The sequence below is a fragment of the Rhinolophus sinicus genome, chromosome X (assembly GCF_036562045.2).
Source record: "Rhinolophus sinicus isolate RSC01 chromosome X, ASM3656204v1, whole genome shotgun sequence".
Classification (NCBI taxonomy): domain Eukaryota; kingdom Metazoa; phylum Chordata; class Mammalia; order Chiroptera; family Rhinolophidae; genus Rhinolophus; species Rhinolophus sinicus.
The window spans coordinates 97,799,473-97,811,812 of record NC_133768.1 but is presented as its reverse complement, the minus strand read 5'-3'; the positions used below and the strand labels follow the sequence as shown (position 1 = coordinate 97,811,812).

The 12,340-nt window shown below is 41.3% G+C and overlaps 1 protein-coding gene across 14 annotated transcripts in view; it reads right to left on the bottom strand.

The window, feature by feature from the left end:
• The window catches only part of FHL1 (four and a half LIM domains 1), a 59,532-nt gene that overhangs the window by 5,305 nt on the left and 41,887 nt on the right, over positions 1-12,340 (bottom strand). For 3 of the 14 annotated variants that reach the window (XM_019714672.2, XM_019714675.2, XM_019714678.2), the window contains exon 1: positions 8,237-8,371. The exons of 7 other annotated variants lie outside the window; for them this stretch is intronic. In XM_019714672.2, coding sequence (XP_019570231.1) covers positions 8,237-8,258 — 22 coding nt within the window. In that variant the 5' untranslated portion in view covers positions 8,259-8,371. Of the gene's footprint in view, positions 1-1,070; positions 1,191-5,795; positions 5,856-8,236; positions 8,372-12,340 lie in introns of those variants that run through there. 4 more of the 14 variants (XM_074324129.1, XM_019714671.2, XM_019714677.2 and 1 more) reach the window with 4 other exon arrangements.

Below are 12,340 nucleotides of genomic sequence, written 5' to 3'. Positions count from 1 at the left end.
ATGCAGCAGCTGCTTGGAGGAGACATGCTTGCTGGCTACGCCAGCTGCGGAAGAAGGAGGTGCCTAGACCCTCTGCTTTAAGGGCTGCGTTCTAGATAGTGAGCCAGAAACCTCTTTGCCAGCTTCCGGCTCCCCCTTTGGTACTTCTTGGTGTGTGTGTGTGTGTGTGTGTGTGTGTGTGTGTGTGTGTGTGTGTGTGGAGGGGGACAGCATCCTCCAGAGGCCTCACGTTCCTCTTGTCTGTAAAATTCAGTTCATCTGAACAAAAACTTACTGCTGACTCTAGACTACGCTAGGCATGCAAGCAATCCTTATTAGTTTGTGTAAAATGTCTGCATTTACTTTAAATCTGGCAGAACACTTTTTAATCCCTGAATGGATACTTAAGCAGTTTTGTCCAAGATAGTTTACTGACTTTTGAGATCTGAGCAATCAAGCAAGAGAGGATTTCGTAAAAGTGGCTTTCTCAATTGGTACCGGCAAGTTCTGCAACTGAATTACTTGTCACCGGGATGTACAATTCTGTGACATGCCAAAATCAAATCTCCCTCTTTGTTCAAGCAAGTGAGGGTCCATACAGTTAATGAAGTGTTACTAGTTAGGACATTTGCTGTTTTAAAAATTGCACTTTTAAAGTAAAATCGGGGGTGGGGTGATGGTGTCACTTTTAAAAGGTCTTAAGCTGATTATTCCAAGCACCCCTTCCATTACCTTCATATGAACAACTCCCCTTGTCCCCCTCCCCTACACCCCACCACCGGCACCCTAAACCACCAGCCGGCATCACAAGCTAAGGCACTCTGCTAATCCTGCCACCAAAAAGGTACCAAATGTGAGTATCTATTGACTCTCAACTTCTTTAAACATATATATAACTTGTTCCTCTCTCTCTGAAAAAGAAACTTACATGGGCAAATACACAGCAATTATTTAATTTGTGCGGAAACACAAGAATGGAGACTATTTTCTCCAACTACCCACAAACATGGTTATTGTGCTAGCAGACATTCCTCACGTAATTTAGAGAGAAAGAACGAGGGAAAAGCAAAGAGCAGTTGCTCGGTACTCACCGCAGCTCTTCCACTCACTGAACGGCCCCAAACTCCCACTTTGGGTCCCATTCCCAGTCTTTTTTTTTTTTTTTTTTTTACAGAAACACATGTCCAAGTTATTTGAATCCTGTTGCCACAGGCAACCAAATAGCAGAGTGTGAGCTAAGGAAACCACACCCTGTGTCTCAGACCCCGCCTTGGCGAAGGCCAGTGAACTGTCACTCAGAACTGGGTCAGTTTCTGAAGCCAGTCCCCAAACAGGGAATCGGACTACTGACAAGCATCATGTTCTGGACCAGCCCAGCTCCTGCCCCTGCTGGCACACAGACAGACCCCCTCCTCTCTAAAGAACTAATGACTGAAGCAAGTAACTGACATTCTTAGACAAGGACAACTGCTCGACACAGTAGTGTCACAGTTCAGAGCTTTATCGAGACCAGAGAATGGTTCTTACTGGCACTTTCCCCCAAAAGAAAAGCAGGATGTTCCCTTACATAATTGGGTTGGAAATGAAAAGTAGAGACATGGTGAAAGCAGGGTCTGTCTCCTTGAACTACACACTATTTACGTAAGGCAGCTTTTAAACTGCCTTTTGCCTCTGATAGAAAAAAAACAGTCTGTCACAGTGATAGTATGTTGGAAATCACTCTCCTTAATTCATCCTTGCTGGTCTTTCACATGTCACATAAAATCCTTGTCTTATTAGCTTTTCCACATTGAAACTGTGCACTCAACAAAGATTCACTTTGTTGTCAAGAGCTCAGTAGAGAAACCAAATAAATCTCCAGTAGCAGCAAATGCCAGGAAATTAAATTATCAGTGGCTCCTAAATGCCATTTGGCAGGAAATCAGAATCGATAAGAAGCACTGGCTTCCTGCATGGCTACTAACCTCAGCTGATTTAGCCCTTCAGAGACTATTTTCTTCGACCATATTTGAAAATCCCTCCTTCTCCCTTACCAAACTCTCTATTTAGAGTAGAACTTAGAACCCTACTTATTATTTTTTTAAAAGATTTTATTGGGGAAGAGGAACAGGACTTTATTGGGGAACAGTGTGTACTTCCAGGACTTTTTTCCAAGTCAAGTTGTTGTCCTTTCAGTCATAGTTGTGGAGGGAGCAGCTCGGTTCTAGGTCCAGTTGCCATTGCTAGTTGGAGGGGGCACAGCCCACCATCCCTTGCGGGAGTCGAACCGGCAACCTTGTGGTTGAGAGGACGCGCTCCAACCAACTGAGCCATCCGGGAGCTCAGTGGCAGCTCAGCTCAAGGTGCCGTGTTCAATCTTTAGTTGCAGGGGGCGCTGCCCACCATCCCTTGCGGGAGTCGAGGAATTGAGCTGGCAACCTTGTGGTTGAGAGCCCACTGGCCCATGTGGGAATCGAACCGGCAGCCTTCAGAGTTAGGAGCATGGAGCTCCAACCGCCTGAGTCACCGCACTGGCCCCTGAACCCTGCTCATTTGAATATCACTCTGTTTTGGTGTATTTCGAAGAAGAAATGGATTCCAAATATATCTATATTAAAGTACCATATGGAGTCCCCGCTAAGGGGAGTCCCATCTCATGCTATTTCTGAATCCTAGCTTTACGGTCAAAATACAGGTATAAGTGTCATACAAAAAAGAAACCACTGGAAAACACAGTGAATTCTATTTAGAGGTATTCAGAGGTTTTGGCTCACAGTACCAGAGAGATCTTACCTGCCATGCCTTTACCATTTTAAAACCATGTACATTCAAACCGTTAATGTTACCAAAGCCAAGTTCTTCATTGGTTACTTTCATATTTCTAGAACATGACTTGCTCAGGGTATCTAGGCATCCATATGAGGAAATAATTCATGGCTCAACAATGAACATGGAAGTACCAGAGTGTGTTGAATGTGGAGTCAGTCAATGGAGTTGCTCACCACTTTATCATTCCTATAGTGCAGGGTCTTAAACCAAGCAATAGGAAAATTAAATGAATCCAACGCAAGTTAATGGCACCACTATGGAGAGTCCAACCTCTTGGGGTTTGGGCATCCTGGCTGAAGGCATTATCATTTTTTTTCTTTCTGCAGTGTGAAAAATTCAGTCATCTTATATTCCCCACCACTGTACACTTAAACCCAAAGAGTCTGTGTCCGGGTGGAGAGACAGATTTCCAAGGGCATATCCGTTTAGAACTGATTTCCACCGTGGACTCAAATCTTTCTCATGTGTATGGAAACGCTTATTTGTCAAGACAAAATAGGCACTTCTAGGAATACTGGCTTTATTGCCTAATAAGTAAACAGGCTGGAAATACTGAAAGCATGTTAACAATGTCGATGACAAATTCATGAACTCTAGTACTCTTTTGCAATAAATCCAATTAAGTGGAACTTGGGGCAACCTGAATCAGCTTACCTCGTGTTTTTCTAACCTTATGATTATTTGATCCCAAACTATTCCGAACCGCCACACACTGTGCTAGGAGGAAGCTGGAGTAATACATTCCTGCTGACAAGATAGTTATCATGTCAAAACTTTGTATAAAATATGGACGATGTGTACAAGAGCAAAATATTTTGTTACTACTCATCTTCAGAGATGTTAACAATGCTAAGTTAACAGCTTATAAATGACAATGCTGAGGTTCCAAAGAGAACAGATACCCCGATGTGTGGGCTCCACCAAAATGAGCCATAGTTAAGCTCTGACTTCAAGAGGAGAGAAAAGCTTTGCACTTTCCTTTCTTTCCCATTGTTGGAAATAAGAGGTCAGAGAATGAAGATGGCATTTACCTCTTCTTTGGGACTTGCTTTAATCTTACTGAATGACATATACTTAGGTGTTTATCTCTTAGGGAATAATTTTTACTCTCTTAGCAATTTCTAAGTAGATGAAATCCGAAGCTTTTAACCTTCCAAAACTTCCAGATCTGTTTGCCTTGACCTATTGCTGTTATCTGGGAAAGGGCATGTCATCAATCATTAAGTGAAACCTGGATACATATAATTACAGTGCTGCTTCCCTTCCCGCCCATCACTGTCTAAGCCATGTTTTCCCTAAGGTAGCTCTTCGACTAATTTTAACCTCACAGTGTGGCCCTCATCTGTATGTAGTACAGAGGTTTCTCTGTCACAGAAAAGTTTGCCAATACACTAGGAGCCCCCGGGACCTAATCCAGGGCCTTGCATGCAGGAGTCACACAGTACATGCCTGTTGATTGACAGATGGAAGTAAGTCACCACCGGTAACCTTCTAAAACTTCTTTTATTAAAAGCCTTTTATAACAAAGATTCCTGTTTTAGAAAAGTAGGGGACATCTCCTGTGACCTTAAGGGGCTGACATCTAAACCAGCTGTCCTGAATAGACTTAGTAGGTTAGAATGCAATTGGAAATGTGACTGAGTGATCAAATTTTAGATATTTATTCCAAGATGGTAGCCTGACTTTCTTGCTATGCCTGTTTCAAAAGACACATCACTCTTCATTTAATAAAGAAGCTTCTTCTTTCAGAAAATCCCTGAACTACATCCAACATGCTATAAGGTGCCTACATAAACCTCAGTATCTCAATAAAAAGTTTTGGCTTTTCATTATGGAAGGCAGTGTGGAGGTTCCTCAAAAAATTACGAATAGAATTGCCATATGACCCAGCAATCCCTCTCCTGGGTATCTACCCAAAAAATCTGAAAACATTTAGAGATAAAGACACGTGTGCTCCAATGTTCATTGCAGCTTTGTTTACGATGGCCAAGACATGGAAACAACCAAAATGTCCTTCGATAGATGAATGGATAAAGAAGTTGTGGTATATATACACAATGGAATACTATTCGGCAGTAAGAAAAGATGATATAGGAACATTTGTGACAACATGGATGGATCTTGAGAGAGTAATGCTGAGCGAAACAAGTCAGACAGAAAAAGCAGAGAACCATGTGATTTCACTGATATGTGGTATATAAACAAAAAACAACAAAAGAACAAGACAAACAAATGAGAAACAGAAACTCATAGACACAGACAATAGTTTAGTGGTTGCCAGAGGGTAAGGGGGGTGGGGGTGGGGGGTGGGAGATGAGGGTAAGGGGGATCGAATATATGGTGATGGAAGGAGAACTGACTCTGGGTGATGAACACACAATGGGATTTATAGATGATGTAATACAGAATTGTACACCTGAAATCTATGTAATTTTACTAACAATTGTCACCCCAATAAATTTAATAAAATAAAATTAAAAAAAAAAAAGTTTTGGCTTTTGATTTAATCCTGTATATATATGAGTAATATAACATCGCAGCCCTTTTTTTTTTTTACGATCAACCTCTCATTAGAGAAGATTCAATTTGAATTTGATCATCTGGCTTGTATTTTTATGTGTATTTTCTCATGTATTTCTTGCTAATGTTCATTTTTCGCCTCATGCCTAAGGAAAAAGTGAGTCTTATGACTAGGTAGCATTTTTCTAACTATGTGCTTTCCCTGAATGGTATACATAACGTACATTGTAAACAATGAACAGCAACCCAAATGGAAAAAAAAATCAGGTTATTTCTGATCTGTTCATTGCTAAGTCCAACATGCCAGTCTGTTAGTCACTCCATGTATAAATATTGGCTTCTAAAGAAAGGGTATATTGCTTTCCTGCAATATACAACAAATGGAACATTCAACAAATAGAATGGAGCCTTAGCTGATGAATAGGACACTTGTGTAACAGTTATGCTCGTGCACCTGGAGGTGTCGTCAGACATTTGGGAATAAATACCTAAATAGTTGCCATGAGACGGAGTTCATGAGTCACGGCTGAAAAGTAGTCTTTCATTGAATTTCCTAGAAAATCAGAAAGTGTTTTTTTCCCTTAAAAATAGAACATGTACAGAATGATTCAATGTTATTAGCAACATCATTTGTACGCGGCATTTAGGGGAAAAAAACCATATATATCTCTTGTGGATCACTGATAGACAGGTAACACAGTTTACATTATACCTGGTATTAGGAGGGTTGGATAGAGATTATTAAAGAAAAAATTATGTGCCACTGAACTTCCACTGGGCCAGATTCTATTCTAGTGCTATTTTGTGCATAGTAAAAGCTTTTCATAATGTTGCACATATTATGTGCAGCACGTTCCATCTTCCATATAGGAAAACAGCGCTTCCAACCCGGCAGCAATAAAACCTGTGTTTTCAGTTTCTCTAGTTGTGGTGAAGTACCATAGTAGGTGGTCGTTTGGTGGTCATTAAAAGTACAAAAAACCTGAAACTAAAATTTAAAAAAGTACAAAACGTTCAGTTTCATCCTCCACCAAATCTTCTGACTACTATTTTTCAGTTATTTTAAAAAAGCCAATCCAGTTTGATTACGCCCTCTCACCCCACTGTTTCATTTTCCATGGCACCCGGAAAAAACTGTCGGGCGTGTGTAACCCACTGGGCAATGGCTGGTGAAGGGAATCAATGGCTGAATAACATGGCAAGTGATCTTCCCTCCCACCGCACCCCCACACCAGACCTCAACTTGAAAGAGAAAAAAACATATAAAGGGTAAAGGATTTGCGTACACACAATTTTGCAGACTGCAAGTGTTCAGTAACAAAAGTATAATTTCTTGTACTTGAAATGTCCTCTCAGTACATGGATAGTCACTAAAATTGGATTCTGATCCAATTCTGTCCATACAAAGGCAATTTGGGGGCAATGTGGATTTTCTTTCTGTGAGGAAAGAAAATTCTGTGAGGATTTTCTTTCTCTTTCATCTTCTTCCATGGATCTATGAACCTAATGCAATACAAAACAATAGTTCCCGATTTAAAAACTCATCTAAAAGGTGTCAATTAATTTGTCTAATTTAGTCACAGTTATAGCCTCCAGATTTATATTAATATAAGCAAGAATAACGTCAGGATTTGGTACAATTTAAAACCCAAGGTTGGGTATGCTGTAATTATGTCACCTTTTAAATATATCATTTTCCTATTCTGTCACTTAGTAAGTAAAATGGGGAGTTCCTTTACCAGTTAACATGCATTCAAGGTCCATTGGAACAACTAGTATAGCTGAATAGTTTGCCTCTGCCCAGAGAATGTGTATGTTGGCTGATTACCACAATCTCAGGCATGTGGTACCATGTTGGTAAAGTGGCTCCTGGGAAACAGAGACAGTGCTTGAACACTTGGGAAGAAGGAAGACATTGCATTGAGGCAGCGAATTCCATTGCAGCATACTTGTTTTAAAACACCCAAGGAGAACACTTCCAAAAGTATTCCCATTGTTTAAGTATCGGCAGGCAATTATAAGTTTCAAAAATAATTTTTCCAAAAGACTGCCACTAACAATTACTTTGTCCCTTAATCTAAAAGGTAGGCAGCAGGACCAAGTGCCCAGCTTCTAAGAAAGGGGACCGTTATTTAGGCAGAGGGCAAAGAGCAGCAGCAGCATTCCTGGCTTCGGAGGAGAGATTGGCAGCAGGCTGACTTGAGAGAACCGGGCTTTCCGGGGAGACTGCCTGACCTTCAGTCCTTTGACCCCTATTCCGCAGTGTCTTGTCCACAGCCAAAGGGCTTCCTTAATGTCAGTTTACAAAACAAGAGGAAGGCTCTTATGGTAATGACAGTCCAGAGATTCCGAAAATTTGCCCCTTTTCTTGATAAGAACAATTAACAACCCAAGTGTCATATCAAAAGGATCATAGTTGTTTTTTCAGGAAGACTGAAAAGATTATTCAGAAAAAGGGAAGATATGTGGTAAGTCATTATGGACTGTCTTAGTTATAAATATTCCTCCTTCCAGCTCCATATTTGATTGACCTTTTCTAAACACCTTAAGTTCAATTTAAAGCACTATCAAGAAAACATTTGTATCTTATAAATAACCAAAGAAAACCAGAAGTTTCTAACCAAAGAAAACCTCTTTCTTCACACAACCTCTTACAGTTTCATAAGCTGTCCTAAAAAATGTACAATATAGTAAAAGGCTTACATACATTTTAAAAATAAGCCACTCAAACTGCTAATTTTTCTTGAGTAAGAATAACCTTTTATCTTTGAAACAGCATTAAAGGGGCAGAATAGAGATGAGCTGTCTTATTACCTACTTAGACAAGACTAAAATCATTTCATCAAAAAGTATCTTTTAGGCAAATGATGGATTCAGTGCCCTAACAAACTTATGCTCAAATAGAAGATAAAGAATATGAAGCTTTTACCTGAGTGTCTATGGGAAGCCATGGCTCAGAGACCAAGTTCAGGAGCAGCACCTAGACCAGTCCTCCCTCGACCCCACCTGAGAAGGCTGTGGCTCATTTGTGAACATACATTTAAGGGGAAGCAGCTAACACAAAAATAACCGAGAGCAGATGGCCCACCCCTCCCCAGAGATCACAACCTTAATCCCACTAGAAAATTCTTAACCATTTTAGGTGATCCAAGGGAGAAGAATAGGACCCAGTAAAAATACCAAACACTACATATAAATACCTGTGGTGCTACTCAGCATCCAAATTAGCTCCAGAGCCAGAGAGGCCACATAGAAAGTTATCCCTGTACCGGAATAAAATTTGGACTCAGCTCTGGCATAGCTTAACGCTGAGCCACCCTTGTTAACTCACTTTATATGCCTAAGGAGCTTGCATTTGGCCCTATGAAGAATTCATTTTTGTGCCATTCATGATAAAACTAACTGTAAGAGAAAGCCTTATGTTACCAGTATAATCAAAAGGGATTAGACACTATGAATATAGAGATCAAGGGCATTATGTATGTCCTCCTTGGTATGTACCACAGAGCAGCAGAATTACTGAAAAGAGCAATTCTAGCCATATATCTCCTTAGTGCTGGACAGAGCAGGACAGGACACAGACATACATGCCTAAACCCACTATGTAGACAAGGAAGAGACTCTGTCCCACAAACAAAATCTCTTCTCACCGTCAGGGACGATAAAAATAAAAATATGGGGCGGCTGGCTTGCTCAGTGGTTAGAGCGCAGTGCTCATAACACCAGGGTTGCTGGTTCGATTCCCCCATGGGCCAGCAAGCTGCGCCCTCCACAACTAGACTGAAAACAACAACTTGACATGGAGCTAATGGGTTCTGGAGAAACACACTGTTCCCCCATATTCCCCAGTAAAAAAAAAAAAAAAGAAAGTAAAAATATGGACCAAAATGAAGATGGTCACGTATCATGCTGTAACAGCTCAACAGGCTGCCCAATGGCTGGAGACTGCTCATCAGGAAGAAGCTCTAGGAAAAGCCGAGGTCCTCAAGATGACCTCTAAACCCCCTGCCCTGTTCATTCTCTAGCCTCATCCCTGTCCCAATTGCCCTCGCTCCCTTCATCTCCAGCCTCACTGGCATCTGCACCCTTCAGACACACCCACCTCAGGGCCCCAACACCGATTCCCTCAGCACCGAGCCTCTTGATTGCGCCTCTACTTCCTTCAAGGCTTTACTCCAAGTCCCTTTTTCAGTGATGTCTTCTTTAACCACCCTATTTAAAATTGCAACTATGCTCCCCATGCCCCACACTCCCTAGCCCCTGCCCCAATTTGATCCCCACAGTAACTATTTGTTGAAAAACAATGAATTAAAAGAAGCAAAAAGGCTTAATCAAGCCTCATATAAAACCAAAACACAGTCCCACCTGGAACCCTAAAAGTGGCTTTGGCCACTGAACTTCAAGGAAGGCATCCGACTTTCACTCCGGGACAGGCGCTGGGCTCAGTACCTTATAGACGCTGCCTTGTCTAGTGCATGTCAGTGGTTTTGGCACTATTCACACATCTCCCCTACCAGGCTGAGGGCTGGGAACATGCTTTACTTGTTTTGCTATTCCCAACAGATAGTAGGTAAGCAATATATGCTTCATGGATAAATGAATGAATGAGTTTCACAACTTTTATGCTTTTCTAATGTTTAGAAAAGCTATTCTAAAAGATAGCTGAAATTGTAACTCCTAGTTTGCTGGGAAAATGATGTAACAATAAAAGCCAGGATGTTACAGGCTTATTACATGATAATGTCCAAAAAAATAAGCCTGAGGAAAAAGGGAAGTGACACTGTGCACTCCTGCACGCCTCTCTAGCCTTTCTTATCCAGCCTGATTACATTATGGCAGGGAGATTGGCCAGTCTGAACAATACTACACCCCTAAAATAAACTTAAACTTTCACCCCTAGGAAATGCTCCTAATTTATTCGATGATCAACCTTTATGAACCCCAAATTTTAGATTTCAGTGAGGTGTATTTTTAGGTAGAGCCAAGGCCTCTAAAACACCTCTTGTAGTGCTGTGAACAATAAACTTAGATTGCCAAGTGCTTTCCTCGAGGAAGTCAATTCTAGTTTCAAGCCATGTATCAGGAGGTGTTTTGTTTTTTAAATTAAAGTTTATTGGGGTGACAATGGTTAGCAAAGTTACCTAGGTTTCAAGTGTACAATTCTGTAATACATCATCTATATATCACATTGTGTGTTCACCACCCAGAATCAGTTCTCCCTCCATCACCATATATTTGATCCCATTCTTTTACCAAGTTCCATTAGCTATCTGATCATTTTGAAAAGCAACAATGGAATACAGACAGACTGATAGCCTTATGAAGTTAGCAAGTAAACATAAATCTATTTTGTCTGAAACACAAGAACAAGAGAATTACTCCTGACCATTAATTAATTAGTCGGCTACAAGCCAGCGTGAGCTGGGAGCTTGGCCCGACAACAGCATTTATTCCATCTGCAGTTTATTTCAACCAGGTTAACTCTGCCTTCCTATAAACTTCATGAAGCATGACCACTGCCTGCTCTGACATTTGTCCCCATGCCCATGTCAAGTCACAAAACCACAACTTTCACAAAACCCAAACAGAACGGGCTCTTTGTGAGGTGAAACACAATTTCTCAGTAAGAATCGCTGGTGATTTAATCCTGCCTTGGATCAGTGGTTCAGAAACCTTGACGGTTATTTAGCACACACCCAAACAATCAGTGGGTTCATTAGTGTCCGAGCCAACTTCATTACATATTAACAGTATGATGTTAATAATATCCTTAATAATCACTGTACTGTTTACAAAGCGCCTTTATATACTGTTTGTGGAGCTGGTTGGTGTTTGATTAACAAATCTCTTTAGTGTCTGAAGGCCACATTTCAGACCTTTTAGTCTTTCACACTCCAGTGTACATCAGGATGATTTTTCAGTGAGTTAGGCATCACAAGTCCTAAGCTCCCTCTTGCATGTGGTCCTCTGGGAGCCATTTACTTCAGAGGTTATCTACGGATTCTTATCTTCCACCTACTCAGCAGTTACATTTTAACCTACCCACTGGCCCCACTTGTAGATGATACCACCCCATCTATTCATTTATTGTGGAGGATGAATACTTATTAAACAGATGTCCTACTATGTGGTGTAGAATATTTTGCTGTTCATAAAGAGTGAGATACAGTCCTTCCTTCCAAGTGTATCAAGATCAATATACAAATGACTGTCACGCAAGGCATAGCATGGTGAGTACTACAAGAGATATAAAGTGGTATAGATTTATCATAGGCAGCGATCGTATCAGGTTTGGAGGGATCAGAGAAGACTTGATGAATGTGATACTATTTGACCTGGTCCCTGAAAAATGGGTAAGGCTTTAGCACAAGGAGAAGAGGAGAGGGAATTCCAAGAAAAGGCACATTATGAACAAAAAATACGAGAACACAGGGCCGCCTCCCAAAGCAGGATGCAGCCCAGTGGGGGCAGGAGCACAGGATACATCTGAAGTGGCACATCAAGCTAGAAAGAAAGGGAAAGCCAGAGCTCGGAGGGTCTTTTTGCAATTGGTGCAAGAGAAGGGTGAGATCAGGGAAATATGAGCAGTGATAAGAAGAGTCAGTCTTAGGGAATGGAGTCTGGAAGCAGGGAAAGTCTAGAAGGGTATTGCTGTTGTCCAGATGAGACATGAGGGGAAATTGAATGAGAGCAACAATGGCAACAGGCATGAAAGGGAAAGGAGATGGAAGGCACACCGTGGGGCAGGACTCAAAGGACTCGTTAGATGTGTCAGAGGAGAAGGAGCTGGCAATCCTTCTGATGTGGCGATTCTGGGTGATCAGGAAATAATGGGGAATTTGGGAGGCAGCACTGGTGTGGGGAAGAGTGGCACTTTATTTGGAGCTTTACAGTGAGGTTCTCCTGAGATGTCAATAACTAACCCCCTTTAATGGGATCCAGTTGTCAAGTCGAGAGAGAACTAGGGCTAACAGTGCAGTTAACATGGAATCACGTTTATGGGAATTCTCACCCTGCAATCTAATCCCAGACT